Source organism: Pogona vitticeps, chromosome 3 (assembly GCF_051106095.1).
Source record: "Pogona vitticeps strain Pit_001003342236 chromosome 3, PviZW2.1, whole genome shotgun sequence".
Lineage (NCBI taxonomy): Eukaryota > Metazoa > Chordata > Lepidosauria > Squamata > Agamidae > Pogona > Pogona vitticeps.
Genome location: NC_135785.1, coordinates 167,540,133 through 167,565,464, shown reverse-complemented (window position 1 = coordinate 167,565,464; position 25,332 = coordinate 167,540,133). Strand labels below are relative to the sequence as shown.

At 43.3% G+C, this 25,332-nt stretch overlaps 1 protein-coding gene across 10 annotated transcripts in view; it reads left to right on the top strand.

Moving 5' to 3' along the window:
- RASA3 (RAS p21 protein activator 3) overlaps nt 1-25,332 on the top strand; it is a 189,435-nt gene that overhangs the window by 105,752 nt on the left and 58,351 nt on the right. For all 10 annotated transcript variants that reach the window (XM_072994575.2, XM_078391461.1, XM_020783990.3 and 7 more), the window contains 2 exons: nt 14,173-14,253; nt 15,938-16,010. In XM_072994575.2, coding sequence (XP_072850676.1) covers nt 14,173-14,253; nt 15,938-16,010 — 154 coding nt within the window. The remainder of the gene's footprint in view (nt 1-14,172; nt 14,254-15,937; nt 16,011-25,332) is intronic.

Genomic DNA, 25,332 nt, shown 5'->3' with positions numbered 1-25,332 from the left:
GGCTCAGTATTACGGCACATGTTTTATGTCCAGAAGGTCACAACTTCCAACTCCTGGCTTAGCAGGAAGAAAAAGAATTTTTCTTCCTGCATATTATGGTGGTGCTCCCTATTACAGTGGGGTCTCAACTTACAAACTTAATCCGTATTGGAAGGCAGTTTGTAAGTCGAAAAGTTTGTAAGTCGAATCAGCATTTCCCATAGGAATGCACTGAAAATCAATTAATCTGTTCCGGCTGTTTTTGGTTCTTAGGTTGAGGGGCATTTCCCATAGGAACTAAGGCAAAGCCGGTTAATCCGTTCCTACCACTAGGGGCAGAATTTCTTTCTTTTTTTCTTTTAACCTAAGATGACTTAGGTTAAAAAAAAAAAAGGAAAGAAATGAGGGAGAGAAGGAGGGAACAGACACCTTTTCAACAGAACACCCTGAAAAGCACATTTTCAGCCAAGACAAGTACCTTCTGGAAAAAACCAAGCACCTTTCAGACAACAGATCACCTTGAAAAGCACCTTTTAAATCAAGACAAGCCAATACAAGCACCTTTTGGGGAAAGGGGGGCAGCAAAGGAGGGAGGGAACACCTTTTAAAAATCCAAAAATCAAAAATTAAAAAAGCGCCAAAAAATAAAAATACAGTCCGTACCACACTGTACCAGGCAATACCAGCAGTACCAGGCAGTACCAGGCAGTCTGAAGACTGTCTCCAAATCCACTCTCAAAACACTGGGAAGAGCGAGGAAGCAGATAAGCACCCTCTTCACTGGCCAACGGTTAACTGAAAGTGCAAACTTCATGCTTTCCCCACCTCAAACACGTTTTTTTTGGTTTGTAACTCGAATCTAAGTGTGCAAGTCGAGTCAATATTTTTCTGTCAGAGTGGTTTGTAAGTCGAAATGTTTGTAACTCGAGCCGTTTGTAAGTCGAGGGTTGACTGTAGTGTAGAAGTTACTATGCTAGATAGACCAATAGTTAAAGTAAGGCATCACCTTAAGTTCCTGGGACACATCCATTTCTTACATTTATGCTGTTCTCATTTAAGGGATTCTGTGTGATACTGAAATAACAGCGATTTTCATAAAACATTCAAATACATGAATGATCAGCAATGAATATACTTACGTACAAAGCATTTGCACGTTAGACCAAACATTAAGAGCAGGTTTTTAAAAAAATTGATTTCAATTTTTGTGAAAGAAAATGCATGTCACTCTTACTCTCCCTCTCCCCAAAATTACTACATTCATTTTAGCCTAAATAACTATGTTGATAATGTTTGAGCCTTGAGGCTGTGCTGGCCTTTAGCAGATGTCACAGATTCGCTGTGCATCACTTCTGCAGCGATTAAGCAGGATAGCATTAACGGTGATGGGCGGTTTACCCTAAAAACACAGATGTAGTTCATCTGTCTACATCCTCCGTATAGCCTGATGATTTTTTTTAAGCCTGTGCCAGCCAAGGCATTCATATCCAGTTTTTAACCTATAAATGAACATGATTGTTGTGGGTTTTCCAGGCTGTTTGGCCGTGTTCTTAAGGTTTTTCTTCCTAACATTTTGCCAGTCTCTGTGGCCGGCATCTTCAGAGAACAGGAGTCGGAAGCCTTTGAGAATACATATAAATGAACAGTTGCTAATAAGAGAGTTAGCCCAGGTGTAAAGCCCTTCATATGTTGAAAATTGCCATGTGAACATCAGACCTCCAAGACAAAATATTTACAATGAGACCTTGTTTTATTCCATCAACTGGACTTTACAAGATCATGGTCTGGGGAAATTGCACTTAGGTATCATTTTAAGAATATATTTATTAGCTACATTAATTAGTTGTTTTTATATTCCACCTGTCCTCTCTTGACCTTTGAGTGGCAGGCATGGCTTCCCTTCTCCCCACTTTGTCATTACAACAAAACTGTAAGATAGCTCAGGCTAGGATAGAGCGAGGGGTCCAAAGGAACCCAGTAAATTTCATGGGGTAAAGAACCTGCATCTCCCGAGTCCTAGTCCAGCACTTTCACCTCTGCACTACACAAGTTCGGTTGCTCTTCAATAGGGTCCTCTCGTTTCTCTTCAACTGGGAAGCAGAGTGCCATTTCCTCCATCACTGTTGCTGCCACCACATCCCATCATGACTATTATTGCCTTGCTGGGGGTACTTCCTCACGGTTCTTCATGCTGCTGCCAGAAAAGGGGAGAGATGGTGCACTGAAGCAACTTGTTCAAATTAGGGCAGACTGTTTCCATTTTTTTTAAAAAATGCTTGCCGCTGTAGAGTCCTCTCGGAGCCAAGGGAGATGGAAAGATGCCAAGAGAAGTCACAACGTGCGCCCAAGAGTACCCTTTAGGCCTATTGTTTCAAAAAGATTGAAACAGGAGGCTTTAACTCATGCCCATTGCTGCATCGCACTGCCCCGCCTTCCATCTCTGGCAGAAGTGTGTAAGAAAGGCCACTGCTTCCGGTGGAGTGAGGGTTTTCATGCCTTTCTCTCCAGGGGTGTTTGGTATGGCAATGTTGGAAACCTGCTTACAGTGGCAGTTGCCTGAAGCAGAAGGAGCACTCCTGGCACGGCAGTAGCAGAGATAGCGAACAACCACTCCTAGTATTTTGCAGCCAGAGGCAAGTGCCTTAGTGTGGCTGATGCCATGACTGGCTTTTTATTTAACCTTTGTAAACACCACTGGGGGGGAAAGATTAAAGATGGTGACTGCCACTTCATCATGTATAAAAACCTTCCTCATTCCTTGTCTCTTGATTTGTTGCTGCTTATCACTCCTTGCAGTCCTAGAAGGACTCCTAGCATGGAGGAGGATTTTTTTTTGCAGCCGGGGAAGGATGACATAGAAATTATTCCCATGCATTGTTAACACAAAATGCAACCCCATGCATGGTTATGTGAAAGGAAATTCCACTGTTTTCCATAGTGTTTATTCCCAAATAGCATACATAGGATTTCAGACTTAGTTTCGTGTTGCATAAAGGAGTACTGTACTGTACTTCTTTTTATAAATAGTAACAACCAAACTTACCGTATTTGCCAGTGTATAAGGCGAGTGGGGATATAAGACAACCCACCGCCCAACATTTCCACTCAAAATGTAGAGTTTGTTATATACTTGCTATATAAGACCACCCCCTCTTCCACATGCGTGATTCTGGTTCCTTTTGCTGGGAGAGAGCAAGGGTTTCCTGGAAGAAGGACAGCATCAGCGTCGAACAACAGACTGTGGGGAAGCAGCAGAGAGGCGGCAGCCGTTTTGGGGAGAGGCGGCAGCCATTTTGAGAGGCAGCAGCCATGTGGTCGCATCTCAAAATGGCTGCCTCCTCTCTGCTGTTCCCGACAGTCAGCTGTTCAGTGCTAGAGTCAGGCTGTTCCCAGGCTAGGAGCAGGGCTCTACTTGGTCTTACTGCCAGGTAAGTGACTTTGCTGGGAGAGAGGGAGGGTACAAGACGACCCCCCCTCACTTGGCATGTTTTTCAGGGCCAAAAAGTCATCTTGTATGCTGGCAAATACGGTAGAATCTTCTTGGAAAATCTCCATTCTCCTGAGAAGTGGGGAAGGAATTGTATTAAGTTATAGGGAGTTTATTGTCTGACAAAACTTTTGAAAACCTCTCATGGCAAACTTAGATTATCACTTGTGCACCTAGCTCAACAGATAGTGGAAATTTAGCCTGCAACCCAATGTATGAAAAAATTGTGTTGCTTCAGAGGACTTCCCACTCAGCTCCATAGGGCACTGGCAGTACTGGGGTCTCATTATATCCATTGGTTGGTAATTAAAATGCTGTTCCTTGGATTCAGTGTGGAAATCCATACTTAATCCACTCAAGTAAGGATATTTTATTAACTGATCTTTAGCTAGTACATATTTACAGAGGAGTTAAAGAGCTTTCAACTCTTAATTCCCCGTTTATTCTCTTTTAATTGTATATGGACAGATTTATAAAGTTGTTATTTAATGTCCTTCCATTTGGAGACAGTCCAAGATTTTGTAGTGTGTTTATGACTGAAGAAATAGGGAATTAGACAGACAAGCTGGAAGACCACAGTAAATGGAAATATATTTGAATTTTTTAAAATTACTTTTTTTGAGAAAACCTTGAAAAGATTGGCCTTTGGATATTTTCACTTTATAGCCCTTTTACCAATTCCATATACTGTAGCTGAATTATAAACCACCGGGGAGAACATATATAAAACATTTCTTTTGTTTGATGAAACCTCTAAAGTTCTCTTGTTCTTCAGTATAGCATCTGCATCATCTGTCCATTTATGTTCCAATGGTAAATGCATAAGGTTTTAAAACAGGATTTAAGTTTCTGCTCCGCAAACATGCATCATAATTAGAGATGGGTGGCGATAATGAGGGTCCAGTCCCATGATGCCAGACAGTCCACTCACCATCTGAAGCTTCTGCGGGCTCCCCAGTCCTGTTCTATCACTCCGGAGCTCGCCATCAGCAAGCCACTCTTCGACCTGGCAGAGAGGCTTGTCGTCCCGCCTCCTGCCAGGAATGATTAATCCATCACAAGCTCCAGAGTGATAGGACGGGATCACAGAGCCCGCAGCAGTGACAGATCAGTGAGTGGACCGTCCAGCACCATGGGGCTGGACCTTTGTTATCTCTGCCTGTGCCTATCTCTAATTATAATACATTTCATTAAATAATTGTAGCTTTAGAAGAGGTAACCATGTTAGTCTGTGCAAACATATCAGGCAAAATCCAAAGGGGGGAAAAACAAGACAAAAACATGTGATACCTTAAGAACTAACTATTATATTTTAATGTAAGGTTTTCTGGACAAGTCCATTTCGTAAGACATATGGAGGGGGAATGAAATACTGGATAAAATACCAAATTCACAAATAAAAAATTCTAAATATTAATTGGCTCTAAGAGTCTTGGGTGTGTGATTACACCTCACATCCAGTAATTTATGGCCTGTGTTTGGTGTTAAGTTCTATTGTAAACATTCCTGCAGGAGACAGAAAGCAGATAACAGGCAGGAGCAAAAAAAAAAAAAGATAGGGAAGAAGAGGTGAGAGGTTTTGGTGAAGACTGATAGGCATAACGATATCAGTTGAAAACTCAAGCAGGGGACAAGTGGGAGAAGAGGTATATACAGGATTTTGCCTGATATTCATTGAATAAATTTCCCCACAGCTTGTTCTGGCTTCAGGTCCCTTCTTGGTTGTCATGTTAAGTATTGGCTTAGAACTAGAAAGCTTCAGCATCATATCCTTACCCAGCCATGAAGCTCACTGGGAGGCTGTAGCACAGCAACCGTCTCTCAGACTAGCCTGACTCACATAGTTGATACTTAAAATGATGTAGTTCTTTTGTTGCCGTTTTTGTTGTTGTTTGCCCTTCGGCTACTCTTCACTCAGAAGTGCCTGTCGAATTCTTTAGATGGATTGAGCCATTCATTCTTTCATTCTAGGCTTTCTACCTCTGCTTGGATCTCAACTGCAAGCTGCAGTTCGCTGCCCACACACTTCCTGAGGCTCTTATCTAATGTTCTCTTCAAGTTTTCCTTGTGTTTTATAACTTTAAAAACATCTTCATTGTTCACCAGGCATACATTATACAGGCTGTGTCTATCACAGCGTGATTTTATGAACTGATTGAATCTAGACCAAATTACAGTAGTTGATGTCAGTGAGAACAAACAACTTAACTCCCACTACTTGCAATGGGAACTGAATTCAACTAAGGCTTAGGTGGTGTAGTTGCTTGTGCAGATGCATACAATTTCATCCTTCTGTGGAGGGGTGTGTAGCTCTTCTATTTCAAGCTATTTTACCTGACTACAGCGGCCTTCAGGTAGGACAGTGGGCCCTTTCAGATGAGAAACTGGCTGTTGTCTTAATCCTCTCAGCCCCAAACCTGGTGTCTTGGTTTGCTCACTTTCCCCTTCCATTCCCCTTCCATTTCTTTCTTTAGTTTTTTTAAAAGCTTGGTGCCGCTGTGCTAGAGCACCTAGGAGACCAAAGAAAAAAGAAAAGTGAGGAGTCAGTAGAGTGCAAGGAGGAAATTGCTAATCAGTTCTTTTTGCCACTTGTTAAGGTAACTCTGTCATAGTTGTGCCACGTGCACATCTGGACATCTACAGCATAACTATCTTAACAAGTTGCAAACATTGATTACCAATTTCCTCCTCTCTCTTGACTGACCTTTGTCAGCTAAAATGAATTCACTTGAGGAAACCTGATTTTCTGCTCCTGACTTCACGGTGGATCCATTAGTATTCTTCCCACAGTCCTAACTCATCTGGATCCAATTATTTTTGTTTCACATTTTTAACATGGGACATTTAGTGTTCACATACTTTATTTTTCTTGATGTGCTACTGCTTGAAATAGCTACAAATGTCTGATTTATTGATAGGGAACCATTTCATTTGCAAAATGAGAGATACGTGTTTGATCCTTACTACTGACAGCTTATGCAAAGTTTACATCTGGATACCATGTTCCAATCTGATTTTGTTCACTATTTCAAGATTTTAGGTCAAAATCTTCCAGCTCCACCAAAAACAGACAATTGGCCAAGCTTTCGTTTTGTATTCCTTTTCTGGTCCCATTCGTCTTTTGTTATCCTTCTTTATTAGGGATGTATGTGCGCGCACACACGTGTTATTTCATCTTTCATGATATACATGCATCTGCTGATGCAACCATTACTTGCAAACAGTGACAGATATTCCCGGGCAATGAAAAGCACAAAACCCTGTCTATTTTAGTGTGCCTATATTATTTTTCCTGTGCATTTTATTATTGACTGCTATCTTTCATCTACTCTATAATAAGGTATTGTATTAAAAATTTAATTGTTAAAATGCATAAACTGGAAGATAGTAACAAGGCTGTAGTACACTAATAGCCATTATTATGATGCTCACATTTCATATCTAGAGTTGTCACATTAAGAATTACTGGGTGACAGTGTGATTTCAGTGTGAGAAGAGACTGCAGGAAAGCAGATGGGAGGGGATTATCATGCTTTAGTTTCACAAAGTGTTGTGATTATTGTCTTTGGAAAACGGATGATGTACGCCTGTGCTTTTATAATGAACAATCTGAACTACAATTTTTTTCACAATGCTTTTTAACCAGCAAGAAGTGACCTGATGAACTGACTCAATGTATTTGGGTACATGTGGTTTCCTGTTATGTTCTGTTTTGACATTCTGGTAGGTGTGTTGTGTTTCACATGCCTCAGTGTGTCCCTAGTGGGTGTTACTAACTGTGCGAGAGTACAACTGCTCCCTGAACAGCTCCTTATTCACACTTCAGATTTGTCCAGTTGTTCTCCATCTCTGCTGTTTGAATATTACCGTCATTGCACCACTGCTAAATAGTGCTATTTCCTGCTTAATCTGAGCATACATGTACATTTGAAGTCTATTTTTATTTTTCAACATAAATCTACACTAGTTCAAGTCTGCTGTTTTTACGATATCTTCATTACAAGCCTACACTTATTCTTTCACCTTGGCATGTCCATGATGCTATGCTGACATATTTGTAACATGGTGTGAAATATGACCCAGGGCATGTGGCTCAGGATCCCAATGCCGAGTACTGTCTTCATGAGATGTTCAATATATTTGATTCACTGTTTACTTTCTCTGACATTGTGGTGACATGGTGGCATGTTGGAAAAGCATTGTACCCTGAATGATCAAACACTCTTCACACACCTCCCAGTTAGTGGCAGTATAAAGGAAGTGAATATGTCATGTGGCACATGACACACTGTGGTAGGAAAGCTTTGGTGGCCATAAGTGTGGTTTTGCTTGATGAGTCCTATAAAATGTCCACATGAATGTGGCAGACATAACAACATCACATAACTAATCATAAGACGGGTAGATGGAGAATAAGACTGGTATGGAAAGGGCATGCAATAGGTTGTAATAGGAACCAGAAGGGAACTAAATTAGCATATGGTAGGAAATAGTATGATAAGGACCAGCATCTGTTTTTGTCTGTTGTTCAAATCTTGTTTCAACCACAAAGCTCACTGTTCCATGTCATTAGCTCTCAGGTCAGTTGAACCTAAGTGCAATGTTGTTGTAAGGAAGAAATGAGGAGGAAACTCTTACTTGCCACACTGAGTGACTGAGCATCAGAACTGAGAGAAGCAACGTTTTAAATGTAATACAGTGGTGCCTCGCATTACGACGTTAATTTGTTCCAGCAAAATCGCTGTAGAACAAAAACGTCGTAATGCGAAAATAAAAAGTCAATTGAAACACATTGAAACCCCTTCAATGCATTCCAGTGGACTGGAAACTCACTGTCCAGCGAAGATCCTCCATAGGGTGGCCATTTTCGGTGCCTGTGCAGCGAGGAATCCATCCCAGAAAACAGCGGGGCACCATTTTGTTTACCCGGCGGCCATTTTGAAACCACAAATCAGCTGTTCTAAAATCGTCGTTTTGCGAAGAATCGGTTCCCGAAGCACGGAACCGATCATCGCAAAGCGAAAAAAACGCATTCAGACCATCGTTTTGCGATCGCAAAAAGATCATTTTAATGCGGTTTCATCATAATGCAGGGCAATCGTAAAGCAAGGCACCACTGTATATAGGTGTATATTTATTTATTACAGCTTCTTTCCTTTCACCTGAGGAATCAGATTTCATGGTTCTTTGAAAAACCTACATTTTTGTGTCAATTATTTTTAGTTTATGTGATAGATGAAATGTTGCATAAAGTCAGAGTACAGATGGCTGTATACAATGGTGTTGTGACTCACGAAAAGGCATGCATAATTTATTCTGCATCATTTAGCAAGTGTTTCACAGCAAGAAATTAGCCTTAAAGTGCTGTAACTATTCCAACTTTAAAATATGTTTATATAAACAAGAACTTGGGCTTCTAATATGATGAACAACTTTTAGGCAAGTTACAGTATAATACAGTGGTGCCTCGTATAACGAGTGCCCCGTTTAACGACGAATTCGCATAGCGATGGCATTTTTGCCATCGCTTTTGCGATCGTATAACGAAGGTGCCTATGGGGAAAAATCGCTTTGCGATGTTTTCCCCGTAAGCACCATTTTCCCCCAGCTGAGCGGCGGGAGCCTCCAAAGGAGCACTCCCGCCACTCAGCTGGGGGAAAATGCCTGCGGTGGCCTTAGAAGGACCCTTCCGAAGGGTCCTTTTGAGGCCACCGCGGGGGGAGGGCGGGGGGATCCGATGCGTGTCAGGCATCCCGGGCTTGTATCCCACCCGCCGCCGGTTACCCAGCCTTGGGTAACCGGCGGCGGGTGGGATACAAGCCCGGGATGCCTGAAAGGCATCCGGATCCCCCCGCTCTCCCACTCTCCCCCCGCCGCCTTGGATCGGACCCGCGGGGGCTAGCCCTGCCATGGCTGGACTCCCAAGAGTCCAGCCATGCCCGGGGTAGCCCCCGCGGGTCGGATCCAAGCCGGATCCAAGCCGCGGGGGGAAGGTGGGGAGACCCGATGCCTGTCAGGCATCCTGGGCTGGGCAGCGCGGGGCGGCGGGGACAGGGAGGAGGAGTCCTGAAGCCTTCGGGATCCCTCCCCCACCCTGTCCCCTTCGCTGGCAGCCACCCCTCACTGCTTTCCCCAGCCTGGATCGGGCTCCTGGGAGTCCGATCTGGGCTAGGAAAGGCAGCGCGGGGCGGCGGGGACAGGGAGGAGGAGTCCTGAAGCCTGCGGGATCCCTCCCCCACCCTGTCCCCTTCGCTGGCAGCCACCCCTCGCTGCTTTCCCCAGCCTGGATGGGGCTCCTGGGAGTCCGATCTGGGCTAGGAAAGGCAGCGCGGGGCGGCGGGGACAGGGAGGAGGAGTCCTGAAGCCTTCGGGATCCCTCCCCCACCCTGTCCCCTTCGCTGGCAGCCACCCCTCGCTGCTTTTCCCAGCCTGGATCGGGCTCCTGGGAGTCCGATCTGGGCTAGGGAAGGCAGCGCGGGGCGGCGGGGACAGGGAGGAGGAGTCCTGAAGCCTTCGGGATCCCTCCCCCACCCTGTCCCCTTCGCTGGCAGCCACCCCTCGCTGCTTTCCCCAGCCTGGATCGGGCTCCTGGGAGTCCGATCTGGGCTAGGGAAGGCAGCGCGGGGCGGCGGGGACAGGGAGGAGGAGTCCTGAAGCCTTCGGGATCCCTCCCCCACCCTGTCCCCTTCGCTGGCAGCCACCCCTCGCTGCTTTTCCCAGCCTGGATCGGGCTCCTGGGAGTCCAATCTGGGCTAGGAAAGGCAGCGCGGGGCGGCGGGGACAGGGAGGAGGAGTCCTGAAGCCTTCGGGATTCCCCCTCCTCCCTGTCCCCTTCGCTGGCAGCCACCCCTCGCTGCTTTCCCCAGCCTGGATCGGGCTCCTGGGAGTCCGATCTCGGCTAGGAAAGGCAGCGCGGGGCGGCGGGGACAGGGTGGAGGGGTCCTGAAGCCTTCGGGATTCCCCCTCCTCCCTGTCCCCTTAGCTGGCAGCCACCCCTCGCTGCTTTCCCCAGCCTGGATCGGGCTCCTGGGAGTCCGATCTCAGCTAGGAAAGGCAGCGCGGGGCGGCGGGGACAGGGTGGAGGGGTCCTGAAGGCTTCCAGGCTTTTGCCTGGAAGCCTTCGGGATCCCCCACCCACCCTGTCCCTGCCAGTTTTTAGTCAATTGGAACGCATTAACCAGGTTTTAATGCGTTTCAATGGGCTTTTTAATTTCGCTGTACGATGTTTCCGTATAGCGATGTTAATCCTGGAACGGATTAACATCGCTATACGGGGCACCACTGTATATTAATGAGGGTAAGAGTACTAGAATAACATGGCCCTATCATAGGTGTTGCTCTCTGAAGCATTCCCTTATAGAGATGTAAATTAGAGTTTGTAATGCAGACTTTCTTTCTTTCTTTCTTTCTTTCTTTCTTTCTTTCTTTCTTTCTTTCTTTCTTTCTTTCTTTCTTTCTTTCTTTCTTTCTTTCTTTCTTTCTTTCTTTCTTTCTTTCTTTCTTTCTTTCTTTCTTTCTTTCATCTCCTTAAGGGACGGCTCTTTCAAAAGGGCCCCCTGGTTAGATCTTAGCTGCCGGGTAGGTTCATATGGAAGGAGGCGGTCCTTCAGGTATCCAGGGCCCAAGGCGTTTAGGGATTTATACGTCAAAACAAGCACTTTGAATTGAACTTGGGCAGCAACTGGTAGCCAATGTAACTTAAACAGAATCGGCTTGATATGTTCCCTAGCGGCCCCACCACTCACCAGCCACACAGTTTGATTCTGGACCAGCTGCAGTTGCCGGACCATCTTCAAAGGCAGCCCCCCGTAGAGCACATTGCAGTAATCTATGCGAGATGTTGCCAGTGTGTGTGTAACTGTCATGAGACTCCGCTCGCCCAGGTAGGGCCATAGCGGTATAATTTCCGCAGCTGAAGGAAGGCGCCTCTGTCCACCGAGTACACCTGGGCTTCCAGTGTTAGACTGGGGTCCAGGAGCACCCCCAGGCTGCGGACCCTGTCCCTTAGGGGGAGTGTAACCCCATTCAGGGCAGGGAAATGGCCCTCCAACCTGTCTGGTGAAGCACCCACTAACAGCACTTCCATCTTGTCTGGATTGAGATTCAATTTATTAACCCTCATCCAGTCCATTATCAGGTCCAGACACGGGTTCAGCACAGAAACCGCCTCACCTGGATTGGTGAAAAACGAGAGGTAGAGTTGAGTATCATCAGCATATTGCTGACTTCTTAGTCCAAACCTCCTGATGACCTCTCCCATAGGTTCCATGTAGATGTTAAACAGCATGGGGGACAGTATTGAGCCCTGAGGAACCCCATGACATAAATGCCATGGGGCAGAGCAACTGTCTCCCAGCACCATCCTCTGGACTATTTACTTTACTATTATATTTATTATTATTACCTTTACTATTATATTTATTTTTAGAATCAATTCACTTGTTTAAAAATATTTGTCAAATGTTGTTTCTGTCTTTCTTTTTCCCAAAAATGGAAATCAGCATAGTCTTCTTCCCAGTGGTTTTGTTGGAGCCACATACTTGCATGGCTCTTTGATTCATTAAACTTCTGCTCAGCATTTTGGGGCTGGATATAGTTGCAGACTTCCTTGGCTTAAAATATCTAGTCAATTTCTGGGCCAAGGACCATGCTTTCCCCCCTCTCCCCATTGTCACTGTCTACCTGGAGGAAGAATTCTGGAGAAGTCAAAAGATTGCATTTGTTGTGAATTCACAGTTGATCTTAATAAAAGGAGATTTTGAATATGGAGAGAAGCAAAAAGATTAACCACCATCAATAAATGATAGGTTAGGTATTTTATATCACAGCCTATAACTTGCTTTTCTTCTCTGCGTATCTTATTGTTACATTAAAAGCTTGGTGTCTTTCATCAGACCCAATCCTTCCATCTCTTCAATATTCTAATATTCTGCTAAATTAATTGTTATTAGAAATCATTAGCATATATGACTACCGTATCTACTGTATGTTTCCTACTTCCAGTGTTTTTGTTTCTTTCACCACTGCCCGTTTCTAGCTTCACTCATTTTCCTTGCGTCTTAGATTGTTTTCCCTCCCCCACCACACAAGACATTCACAATTTATTCCTTCTTCTCTTTCATAAAGTAGAGAATTATGCTAGCAAATGCTGATACCGAAGCAGAAATAGATCTGTACTGTATATCCGGATCTTATTGGTAGATCCTAAAATATTCACCCAAGCCAGTAAATCCTCTAAATATCTCTTTGTTAGTATATTCATTAACATTCTTGACACATGTTCAGTTAAGAAACTGTAATCTGGCTTTTTACAGTGACACATGGGAATAGAGAGACCTTCTGAGTGGTCTTTTTAAAAAAAGCATAGAGCCTTTTCATAATTGGCTCATATAATAGTTCAGCTAGTAAAGAATTGACTCTCTCTCTCTTAGGACAATATGATGATTGACAGGGCTTCCCCCCCCCCACTTCCTCTGTTAAGCATCCCACATGGAGTTTCATGCTTTCATGCTTTCAAAGCATGCTTTACAGTGTAAGATGGACCCCCAACCTCAAGAATCCACTAGGGATCAACCATGGCTTTTCAGCAGTATCTAAAGGGAATTCCTGTGTCTTATCTGGAAACATACAGTAAACATTTCTATAGTAGTACCCGGAGATAATCATAGATGCCAGAGATGTGTTTCCTTAGTGTTTTCAAATACCATAAGCAAATTCATGGCCTTCAAATATTGTTAAAAATGTGGTTAAGCAGCTGCTGTAAAGACATTGAAACCTGTCACTGAAAAGCAGAGGTTGGCCTTGAAAAACAGTATAAAATCTATAGTGGGATAATATATGTATTGAACCAACCAAAAAGGGCATAGTACTGATGCTATGTACTGAGTTACACCTTTTGTACATTGAGCCCAGTGGGAGGGTTGTTTTCACAGGAATGCAAATACATGGGGGACTTGGCTCTCTCTTTGAAGATCTCTTGAACTAAGAGATGTGGGGAGGCAAAGCGATGTGTTGATTTTGACCAGTCTTCCACATATGAATTGGAAGAGTATAATGCAAGTTGGGGGAAAAAACTTTATTAATACCACATTCACAGAGCATCCGGCAAGAATTAGCTCATAGTTTACCTCTTCTGAGCTCAAAGCTCATGGATTGCTTTTGCTGTGACACTAATTACACAAGTGTATATAGGCTCTCAAATGAAAACGTATTCACCTGGAAGCCTTTGGACGAAAGTCCTCTTTAACTTTGTTTCAACATGTTTGTTCCACCTTTTGCTATATTTTTCTTAATATTTGGTTGCACACTCATACCCTGGTATGCAACCTTTGCTTTGCCTTGATTGTAGAAACTGCAGTGCAGGTGGTCCTGTTAGCGTCTGTTTGTAATAATCTTCAACAAGATCAAGGTTGATCCTTCTTAAGAGTAAAACTCTTCAAAACTAAAGTTTTAACATATCACTCTGCCTTTCTGTATGATTAATAATAACTTGTCATAATCCTTGTTGATCCCCTTTTGTCATTTCATTTGGAAAGCAGTCCTGCACGCCTGAACCATCAGAATCAACAAGTGGAAAATTCACTTGACAGCTTTTGTTTATCTCCTTTCTTGAAGTAAAAGAAACAACCCGAAGTATCAATTTCTGCTGCATTTTCTAGTGTATCTTACGCTGTCACATTTTGTAATATTTTTCTCTCTTTACTCAGAGTTCTAGAATGCCAAGGACTACCCATAGTGAATGGACAGTGTGATCCTTATGCAACAGTTACCTTAGCAGGACCATACAGGTTAGTAGTTTTTGCTGTCTGTTCACTTATTCTAATTAAAATTATTGGCCAGAATCCTTTTAGTTATGCCCATCAGCATAACTCAATCAATATAACTTTGAGTGGAGAATTATCTGTCACAAAAAAAAAACCAGCACCTATTTTTTTTACGTTCATAACTGAAAATTATACTGAATTATATCAGCATATGTAGATAACCGAATTCTGGTCATCAGTCCCTCTTCCGATATTGTTGTAAGTGATGTGTGAAAGCATCTGTTCCTAAAAATATGTTAAAAATGAAACAAGAAACTTATAAAGTATTGTAGGTTAATATCAAATTCCTACATGGGATGTTACTTTATGTGATGGCACCTGATCAGTACTGTACTTCTTTTCATGGGGTAATTTTGAGTTCTTATGACTGACAGTGCCAGTATTCTGATAAGCTCTTTAAGATGAATCAAAGGATCTGTTTTCCTTTATATCTTCTGTTTACTTCTTCATCTCTCTCCACCACCCAAAACGAGCAACTAACGAGACCTATCAGTCTGAGGACTTGTTCAGAAGTTCACTACTTCCATTCAGTGACACTGAAAATGGGTCTTGGATTCATGTACTTTTTTTTCTTGTTTAAGTAGTGAAACATTAAAGTACAGTAGTGAAGAAATCAGGATATCCTGTGGTTTTTTTTGGGGGGGAGGGGGTTTGTTCATTTAATATTGGATCTCCTTATTCCCTTGTTTTGGATATTGATTGGTGAAACTGTTAGCCTTGAACTACCAACCACTATCCAAAACAAGGGAATAAGGAGATCTACATGCACTGAGTGTACTTGTTAGGCAAGTTGAGATCTCTGCTATTGCCATCTTATGAGTGCTGGGTTAAAAGCTGTTTATTCACCAGCAGTTTTGATGGATCCGTAGTGTTGATTCTTATTTTGTATTTAAGAATTCACGGCTTATCCATCAACATTTCTACTGAACAAGCATCCACCTTTGTTCTTCCTGATGTTTTTGAGGCTTTATGAATATGTTTTACGGTTTTATGTTCATTGCCATGATTTCCTGTTTGATAAATGTTATTGTCTTGTTTTTGTGAATCACTATGTAGACAGAAAGGGGGAAAGCAGCATGTAAATTCTTGAATGAAATAAAGTGATTGCTTTTGGTTCAAATAAGAGTAGAATATATTCGTTTGAATGTTAATAAGAGTTGTCTGCTGTCATATCAGTTCTGAGTTATGGCAACCCTTCTTGGAGTTTTCCTCAGTATAGAAGTGGTTTAACATTCCTTTTTGCTGGGGACACCCTGAGACTGTGCAGCTTGACGAAACTGGCTGTTCTCCTGGGAGGCACAGTGGGAAATCAGACCCCAGGCCACTGGCTCTGCAGACAAGTACTGTGACTCAGTGAGCTTTGACCATAACTTCCTTTTATAGACACAAGCTCAGGGTTTGCGTTCAAGCTTACTGTGAAAGTCATTGAACCATAACTTGGGAAAGTTAATCTTTTGGCTGTACTGACCAAGAGCTTCGGGTCATCGCAGTCCCAAATCTGGCTTTTCAAGCTCCGGGTTGGGTGGAATTATAACACCCAGAATTAGCATATATTTAAAAATAAGTGAAGGAGTGGGCTTCATTATCAAAATGCACCTGGGTCCTATTTGGGATAATGGTGCTCTGTTTTGTTCTCTTCTTCCTGCAGATCGGAAGCCAAAAAGACGAAAGTTAAGAAGAAGACAAATAATCCACAGTTTGATGAAGTGTTTTATTTTGAGGTTTGTATTTCAGAAGAATGAATGAATGGTGAAGTATAATGCTGGTACAATTTTTTTGGGGAGTATTTGCAATATAGAGCCTGAAGTATGCAGAAATTGCTAAGCAATGTTTGTTGCAGCAGCGATGTCTTTCTACGGAGCTTTCCCCCAGTCCCAGTTTGTCCCCATGACAATCTTTGAATTAGTCCTGAGAAGGGAGTGCTTTCCAGACTGTGGTTTTATAGCTGCTCCACCCTGTTTTTCTTGGGCGATAGTGGGAGGGTTGTTTTCACAGGAAATGTAAAGAGCTTTCAAAGCAATAGCAGCAAGCCATTCAAAACGAAAGGTATTGGTTGCTTGCCAGGATGTGGAAACACAAAGCACTCTCTTTGCTTCTGTAGAAAGCGCTTCCATGCCATTGAAAAATGGCTAGAACTTTGTGTAATAAGGGGCTTATTAAAAAGAAGAAGAAGAAGACCGAAGGTGAAGCAAAGCCAAATATCGTTCAGAACCAAGCTACTGTATTTCTACACACGATGGATAGTGATCTCAGTAAAAGTAGATGCAAACTTTAAACGGAAGTTCAGCCATACCCTGAACAAAGTCCATAAGACTGCTTCTTATTATTCTTTGTAAGCAAAGCAAAGCAAAGCAACCTTTATTGGCATAAAACAGTTAAAACATACAATCCGATAATAAATTAAAGTAGTAGGAGAAGTTAGGTTAGTTTTTTTGAGGTTTGAAGAGTGAGCACCTTAGCGAGGAACTCAGCTACTGGAGTCATAGTTTCCAGAGAAAAGTCATGGAGGAGGAAACCTGTCAGAAGCTGGGGGGGGGACCAGAGAAGCCTGAGATGATTGGACCTAGAATTCGGTCTCGGAGATCTCTAAACTTGGGGCAGTGACACAGAATATGCGAAACTGAATCGGGTTCTAATCCACAGAGGTTACAAGTTCTTTTTTCGAAGGGTACTCGGGCATATCGCCCCTTGAGGACCTCGGAGGGAAAAATATTCAGCCGCGCTAGCATAAAAGCCCTCCTGGTTAGGGGGTTCAGCAGGGACTGTAAGTAAAAGTGTCCAGAGCCAAAGGTAGGGAAGATACCATAGTGGATAGGAGAGCATATTTGGTTGATACTGGAGACCAGATGGATATACTCGGACTCCCATAGTTTCTCTTTAACAAGAGAGAGCGCCTGATCAAAATTGCTGTTAAAGATGGAGTTTAAAGGTATACCAATCGATTCAAGTTTGGTTTCACATAACGTAAACCACTTGGATTGATAATGGTCCTTAAGTAGATGTACTAGAAGAGAGTCTGGGTCTGTTTTAAAGAAAAGGCGGAGCCAGAATTTGAATGTGAATTTGAATATCGCACCAAGAAGACATGAGGTGGATGCGATTGCAGAATCTCTATGTATGGTCCATTTGAGCTGAAAATGGAATAGTAAACCTAGATACTTAAAGGATCTCACCTGTTCAATCTGTTGACTATTGATTTTCCAGTGTAAGGGCTTCCATGATTTTGAAAAGACCATAATCTTGGTTTTCTCAGCGTTAATAACAAGATCATTGCGTAAGCAGTAAGATTGAAATAGGGAGAGAAGTTGTCTTAGACCAAGACTAGATATAGAAAGGAGAGCCGCGTCGTCCGCGTATAACAGAAGAGGAACGGGTATCTTATTTAGGATCGGAGCAGACTTTTCGGCTAGCAGCAGCTGAGAGCGTAGATCTGCTAAAAAGAGGTTGAATAGGAACGGAGCTAAGATGCAACCCTGTCTCACTCCTCTGTTAATTGGGATCTTTTCCGAGATGGAGCCACTATAGTTGAAACGGACTTGGCAGAAGTTAGCGTGGTGTAATTTACGTATTAAAAAGAGAAGACGTGGGGGAATTCCCCACGCGGCTAGTTTTTCCCACAAAATGGACCTATTGACGGAGTCGAAGGCCGCTTTCAAATCAACAAAGGCCACGAACAGGTTCCCTTTAAAATGATATACATACTTCTCTGCTAAGAACGAGCGAGTTAATGCGTGGTCCAGTGTTGAACTACCCGGGTGAAAACCGATTTGCTCTTGTCCTGGAAGATTTATAGAAACGGACCAGGAAGTGAGATGGACTAGAAGATGTTTACTATATAGCTTTCCGATGGTGGAGAGTAAACTGATTGGTCTATAGTTGCCCGGGTTAGAAGGGTCGCCTTTTTTAAAAATAGGAACCAGGATAGAGGTGAGCCAATCCTCTGAAATAGAGCCATGTTCGTCTATTAGGGTGAATAAATTTGCCAGAGGCTTAGCCCACCATTGGGCGTTGTTGATTAAGAGGTCATTGGAGATTCCGTCGGGGCCGGGAGACTTCCCGCGTTTCAGAGCATAAATGAGCTTTAGGACCTCGTCCCTAGAGACCGGTGGCCAGAGGGGGAGCTCAGAGGGAAGATTCTTTGGCATAGGAATTGGGTCCTGGGAAGAAAATATTTTCGAATAGTAAATTGACCAATTAGAAGGGGAGATAGGCAGGGAGCTTTTATAAGAGTCTTCCGTAAAGGAGTGGGTGATGAGTGACCAGAAAAGTTTGCTGTTCTTTGATGTTGTGGCCTCTAGGAGCTGGCACCATTTCCGCAAAGCAAAGTTGTGCTTCTTGACGTCAATGAGACTGCGCCATATAATTCTCAACCTGCAGTAAGTGGCCTTGGTCTCTGGTGAGTTGCAGGCTTGAAATAAAGAGAATAAACGGCGCATAAGGCGTTTAGTGGCCCAACATTTGGCATCAAACCAAATGTGATGTATAGCTTTATTTTTTGGTTTGGCTTCAGAGCTGAGCAGTTCTGCTAAGGAGTGAGTAATCTGCTGATAAGATGAGGCAGCTAATGATGGTGATGTAGTGGACCAAATTGTTTTCCTAAGGAGGATCGTATCAGGGCTAAGAGACCATTGGTCGAAAGCAGATCTGATTTTAGGAGACCATTTAGGCCAAAGCTTGGAGCAAAAGGGCAGGCTATCTTTGGGTTCCTGTAAGGAAGAAATCGAGATTTTTAGAGATAATGAGGCGTGGTCGCTGTCAATGCGGGCGCCAATGGAAAAATCACTGCATCTAGTCAGCAACTCAGGAGAAACCAGGATATAGTCCAGCACACTGGCACCGTGGAAGGAAAGGAAGGTAAAGTTATCAGCGTGAGGATACTGGGGTGAGCCGTTAATAATGTGAAGATTGTAGGCAGAACAGAGGTTTGCTAAGTGGCGGGCGTTCTCATTAAAAGAGCTGTCCTTTGAGCTTCTTTCCAAGCGGAGCCAGGCAGGGTCAATTCATCAAGTTCCCAATTAAGGAATTTGGCCAGTTCGTTATTATTAGAACCTAATCTTGAGTTAAGGTCTCCGACTATTACTACAGAGATTGAGGGGTAGGAGACTAACACGGAGTCTAAAAGCGTCGTCAGTTCCATCCAAATTGCTGGAGCTGCCAACTCTCTAGAGGGGATGTAAACATTAACCAAAAGGATAGACGGATCAACGCCTTGGAGGATAAAGGGTTGGATATAACAAGATTTAAAAGGAAAGGGAGTAACAGAGAATCGTGAAGAAGGTTGAAAAAAGCAACAGAGGCCGGCACAATGGCGGCCCATTTTGTGAAGTTTAAAAGCTGGCACATGGTATGAGGTTAAGCGAGAAATGTAAGGGCCACTCGGGGTCCAAGTTTCTTGTAAACAGATGATGTCAAATTGTAATAGGAAGTTGATAAAGTCCGGATCCGATGATTTGTTCCCCCAGCCGGCAATGTTCCATGACAAGATCTTCACCTTAAACCTGGAGGATGGGGCTGTAGAAGGGGCTGGCAGTCACTCGAGGTGCTCAATAGAGACCGAACTCTCTGTGGAGTTCTGAGAGATACATCCGTTGGGAGGCCTGGACTGAGTTGGAAGCACCAATTCTGGGTAGGAATTGGCGTCAACTGGCGTCAACTGAGCCTGGGCGTCAACTAGGCTATAGAATGGTCTTCACTTTCTTGCTCTGAAAGATTCTACAGTATTAGAAAACAGTGTCCAGTCCTCCTCGCCATAATAAGACCTGAAAAGACATCCGGCATGAAAAGATACCTGCACACAAACTCCGACGACGAGCCGTCGACAAGGAAAAAGAAACAACTCAAACTGGAGACACTCCTCCTTTCCAAGGACAGGGTAAGCTCTGATAAAGAGCCCGGCAAGAACCTTGGGTCAACGAATTCCAACTTTGATACTATCCTCCCTCCCGCTTATGAAAGTTTAAACTGCTCTCCTCCCATAAATGCTCCAAGTAAAGGCAACAACGCCGAAGACACGAGCAAAACTAAGGGAACCAGAAGGATGACACGCCCTAATGAGGTCCATACAAACGGCACCCACACAAAGCCCAGCTGCTTTGCTGCTGAACTTCTCAGCGAGGTAAGCTTTATCTCTGCAGAGAGCTTAATTCTGCTACTGGAACGACTCAGTCTAATTGAGACACAACTACAGACCATAATCCGGCTGGTGGCTAATAGAGAAGAGGCCCCCTGCAATCCCAACAAAGGAAGGCTTTATCCCTTTTCCAACTACTCTTCTCCTAAAGAGGAATGTAAGGCTCCTTTAAACCAGCATGAGAAAGTTACTAGAATCTATCAAGCTTACCAGGTGGTCGTTCAGATTCCAGTACCTGACTTACACCTCTGGAACACCAAGAGCAAGATCCTTACAGCACTTTCTACGCTACTTGATTCTACCATTCTTTGTATTCTGAAAGAGCTAGTTTAAACAGCTTGTTCCTCATGATGTCTGTGTAAATCGTCATGTTGGCTGTATACACATCTGCTTTACTGAATCATATTACAGTGGTACCTCGCAAGATGACGAACCCGCTAAACGACGAATCCATATAACAATGACTTCCTGCGATCGCTATAACAATTCGCAAAAGTCATTACAATGGGGGATTTTCGCAGGAAGTTGATTAGGTCCGTGCTTCGCAAACCGTTTGTTCGCAAGACGACGATTTTTACAGCTGATTGTCGGCTTCGCAAAATGGCTGCCCTGTGTTTTCCGGACACATGCTTCGCAGGACATTCATTTTTACAGCTGATTGGTGCTCGCAAAATGGCTTCCCTGTGGGCGATCTTCGCTGGACGGCGAGGTATTTTCCCCATTGGAACGCATTAAACCGGTTTTCAGTGCATTCCAATGAGGAAACGGATATCGCATGACGACGATATCGCTAAACAGCAATTTCAATGGGACAGATTATCATCGTCATGCGGGGCACCACTGTACAGATCTTTTCATCCCTACCATAAGGTATTGTTTACCGCCATGAGTGGAGGTTACTTTGTACAAGTAATTCATTGTTTACTGAAAAGCCCCCTGCAATAATTCATTACTGTAACTATAACATTTTCCGAAAAAGAAACGTAGATTCTCATTACAATGCTATTATTTGGCAGGTTGGAGTTGTGGCGGCTTAAGATTCATAACAGAATGCCATAAAACTTGCAAAATTCTGTTCAAAATTCTTGGAAGGATTAGCAAAAAAGACGTGGTGGCGCTGCGGGTTAAACCGCAGAAGCCTGTGCTGCAGGGTCAGAAGACCAGCAGTCGTAAGATCGAATCCACGCGACGTAGTGAGCTCCCATCGCTTTGTCCCAGCTCCTGGCAACCTAGCGGTTCGAAAGCATGCAGATGCAAGTAGATAAATAGGGACCACCTGGGTGGGAAGGTAACAGCGTTCCATGTCTAAGTCGCACTGGCCATGTGACCACGGAAGATTGTCTTGGGACAAAACGCTGGCTCTATGGCTTGGAAACGGGGATGAGCACCGGCCCCTAGAGTCGAACACGACTGGACAAAAGTTGTCAAGGGGAACCTTTATCTTTAATGTGCACAAAGTAACATAATGCCCACCTGCTATGTTACCTTTTGAAGTGTAATGTCGTTGTGCCTTTGTAAGAAGAGAAGGCAAATTGGTAGTAGTGCTATTACTCGTAACATTGATTTCTAAGCTCAGTCACTCATCAGTAATGCTTCTCGGAAATGTCAGACAAGGTGCTTTTCTAGACCTCGGTTTCTGATATCCCTTTTTCTGGAAATGCTCAAGATTAGGCCAGGGGGTCTACTGAACAGCTGATTTGAAATAACTGAATAAACTGAAAATAAGAGAGAAGGGACCAAAGAGTTTCCTCTGCTTTTGGTAGTGAAGGAATGATCTGTCAAAACCACTGTGGAAATAACTGAGATGTAATGAGGCTATACAGGTGAGGAAAAAACCTCTACTCAATGTACACATTGTACCCAGATTGCAGACAAGTGTAAGGCCAAAATCTTAGCTGCTGCAAACAGCACCATTTGATTGGTTATAGTAGTATGAATGATGATGTTTGGCCTTTGCAGAGTTCTTTGAATACCTTAAATGAGTGATGTGTACTTTATCTTAGCAATCTTGACACCCTCTGTGTAAAGTAGTCTTATCACAATCTTGCAGAGAGAGGGATTTGCAGAGAGAGGCAATCTTGCAGAGAGTAGTTGAGTTGGAGAGGCTAACCCAATGTCACCTGGTGACTTGTAGTGAGACTTCCACTGTGGGTTTGATACCTCATAGTTAATGCTTCATAATAAACTCTACATGGCACAACTGGTAGTGGACCAATGCTAATCTAAAATATAGAAGTATCAAGCTCAATGGGTTACTATCCTAAAAATAATTTTCTTCTCATAGAGCTTTGTTGGTGTTCATCCCCCACAAATTTCAGTAGACTGATGATTTTCTTGTTTTCAAATAAAAGGCTATTCCTATACTTCATCACTTCAGTCAGAATATAAAAAACAATGTGAACTTTAAATTCTACTACTAGGTAATATAACCAGATATTTCTCTGTAACTTTTTGCCAAGATTTGTTTTTGTCCAGATCCTAAAATGGAACCTTTGAATGCATATTTGACTAATATCTTAATTTTCTGTCTTTCTAATTTTCCATTAGTGATGTCCCCTTAGATGAAAGACCATAATTATGACAAGGCAGGTGGTGCCTACCATGTCCTAATTTCATAATGGCCCAGACGTGCCCTGGGTTCTGTTTTTTGGGGGGAGAAAGATAACTTACAAATCATTTCAAATGCGATAAATGAGTAAAAGACAGTAAGTCAATTTGACATATCAAAATATCTATGTATGGATGATGTCTTTGGACCAGAAAAGCCCACAAGGGGTGGGGTCATAGAGATGAAAAATAAATGTTGTTGGATTTGATGGTCTCAGTTAAACCAGCCTTTTCACAGCTACCGAGATTTAATGTGAGAAACTGGCCAGCATGAGTATTTCACAATTACAAGGCTTTCCAGGCATTTCAGAGAACAGCGGCCAGAATCCAATTTAATATTTATGCCAGCATAAATGCAGTGTAATTCCTAGTCATTCACCACTTGCATTACCCAGCACACAACTGGAAGCTCAGCTGGGGGTTCATTAATATTTGCTGTTCCAAGTCATGCTGCAAGTCAATATTTAGTTAAATTCTGGCCAATGTGTGTACCAAGTAATAATGTATTCTCTAAAACGTGAACAGCTAAAAATAGACATGCCTGACTGAGTTGATGGAGGAAGTACGTCCATTTGCCTAAGGTAAAGGTAAAGGTTTCCCTTGACATTTAGTCCAGTCATGTCCAACTCTAGGGGGCGGTGCTCATCCCCGTTTCCAAGCTATTGAGCCAGCATTTGTCCAAAGACAGTTTCCGTGGTCACATGTCCAGCGTGAATAGACACAGAACGCTGTTACCTTCCCACCGAGGTGGTACCTATTTATCTACTTACATTTTTACATGCTTTTGAAGTGCTAGGTTGGCAGGAGCTGGGACAAGCGACAGGTGCTCACTCCATCGCGTGGATTCGATCTTACGACTTCTGACCTTGCAGCACAGAGGCTTCTGCGGTTTAACCCGCAGTGCCACCACATCCCCCCATTTGCCTAAACATAAACAAAAGAACACATTAGATGAAAATGTGTAAAAAAATGTTCCATGTTGGGTCAAATCCCTCACAAAGTCTTGCATCCTGGTATGAAACAAGGACAACAAAGGAAAACACAAGAGAAATTCAAAGAAATGCAACAAAACTGAAACAGATATTTTCACATCTCTAGAAGAAGGAGACCAAGGGTATATTGGTTGTGTCCCCTGCATGGGGCATCAACTCTTTCTGTGCCAGGACTGCACATCCACATGAGTAGAGAGTGCCTGAAGTCTTATCTCTTTGTGCAAAATCCATTCCCGCTATTGATTGTTATATATTTTGTAGGAAGTGAGCCTGAGGCTTACATACATCCACTTTTATAGCCATAGGTTGGCCATAGACCGATGTCAGTGGTATGAACAGGGAGGATGGGCAATCCACATCATCAGCTACGCACAATGAACGGGGTAGGGCTGGGCTGAATACCAACCATAGAAGGAACAATTGCAGGGAAATTGCTTTGCCCTTTCCTGCCCTAAAAAACATTTTTTTAAAAAGTGTAAGAGGTTAATAAAGATCTAGTACCCATGTTTCCTCCCACCACCCAATCTGTTTTGTATGGTGACTTTTAGACTACAGTCTTGAGATCCAAGACTATCCTTTTACTGATTTTTGTAAGCTGCTCATCCTTATTTAGATACCCTGAGTTCAAGTCTGACCATAAATATCTAAATCATCTGGAGGGGCTTGATATCCCAACATAGAGACATAAAGCCTTACTAGTAGACATGAGCGAGAAGGCAGGAAGACAAGTCTCCCCACTCAGCTGCTTAACAGTTAGCTGAGGGGAGAGGCAGGGAAGCGCTAGCAGGACTATGTCTGTGATTGGCACAGTGTTGCAGCCACCAGGCATGTGTGCACCGAAGAACTCGGTAAGTGAACTAGGCTGGTTCTGGGGGTGCGGGTGGGTGAAGGACCATCAAGAGTTTGAAGCACTAAATGGGTTATTTGCCTCTTCTTTAGCCAGTTGTCCCATGCTTCCTCTGTGTGCACACCTGTATGTCTCTATCTGTGCACAGGCATACATGCTTTGCTTTTCCAAGGAAAAAGACAGTAGCAACATTTTACACACATTGGCGATAATGTGCATAGCAGAAGTGTTTCATTCTCAGACTGGTGATAAGGAATCTCACACAGATTAAAATTCTTCATTAAGGTATCTTGAGTCAAGACAGTCTAAATCAGTGTTTCCCTACCAGGGGGGTTTCTGGGGGGTGTCACAGGTTCCCTCATACTTGTTGTAGCACTTATTAAGTAATTTCTTCCTTGACCTTTCAGAGCAGGATATAACAAATCCTTTGGGGGAGAAAGAAGCCTCTACTTTCTGAGAATTCATGA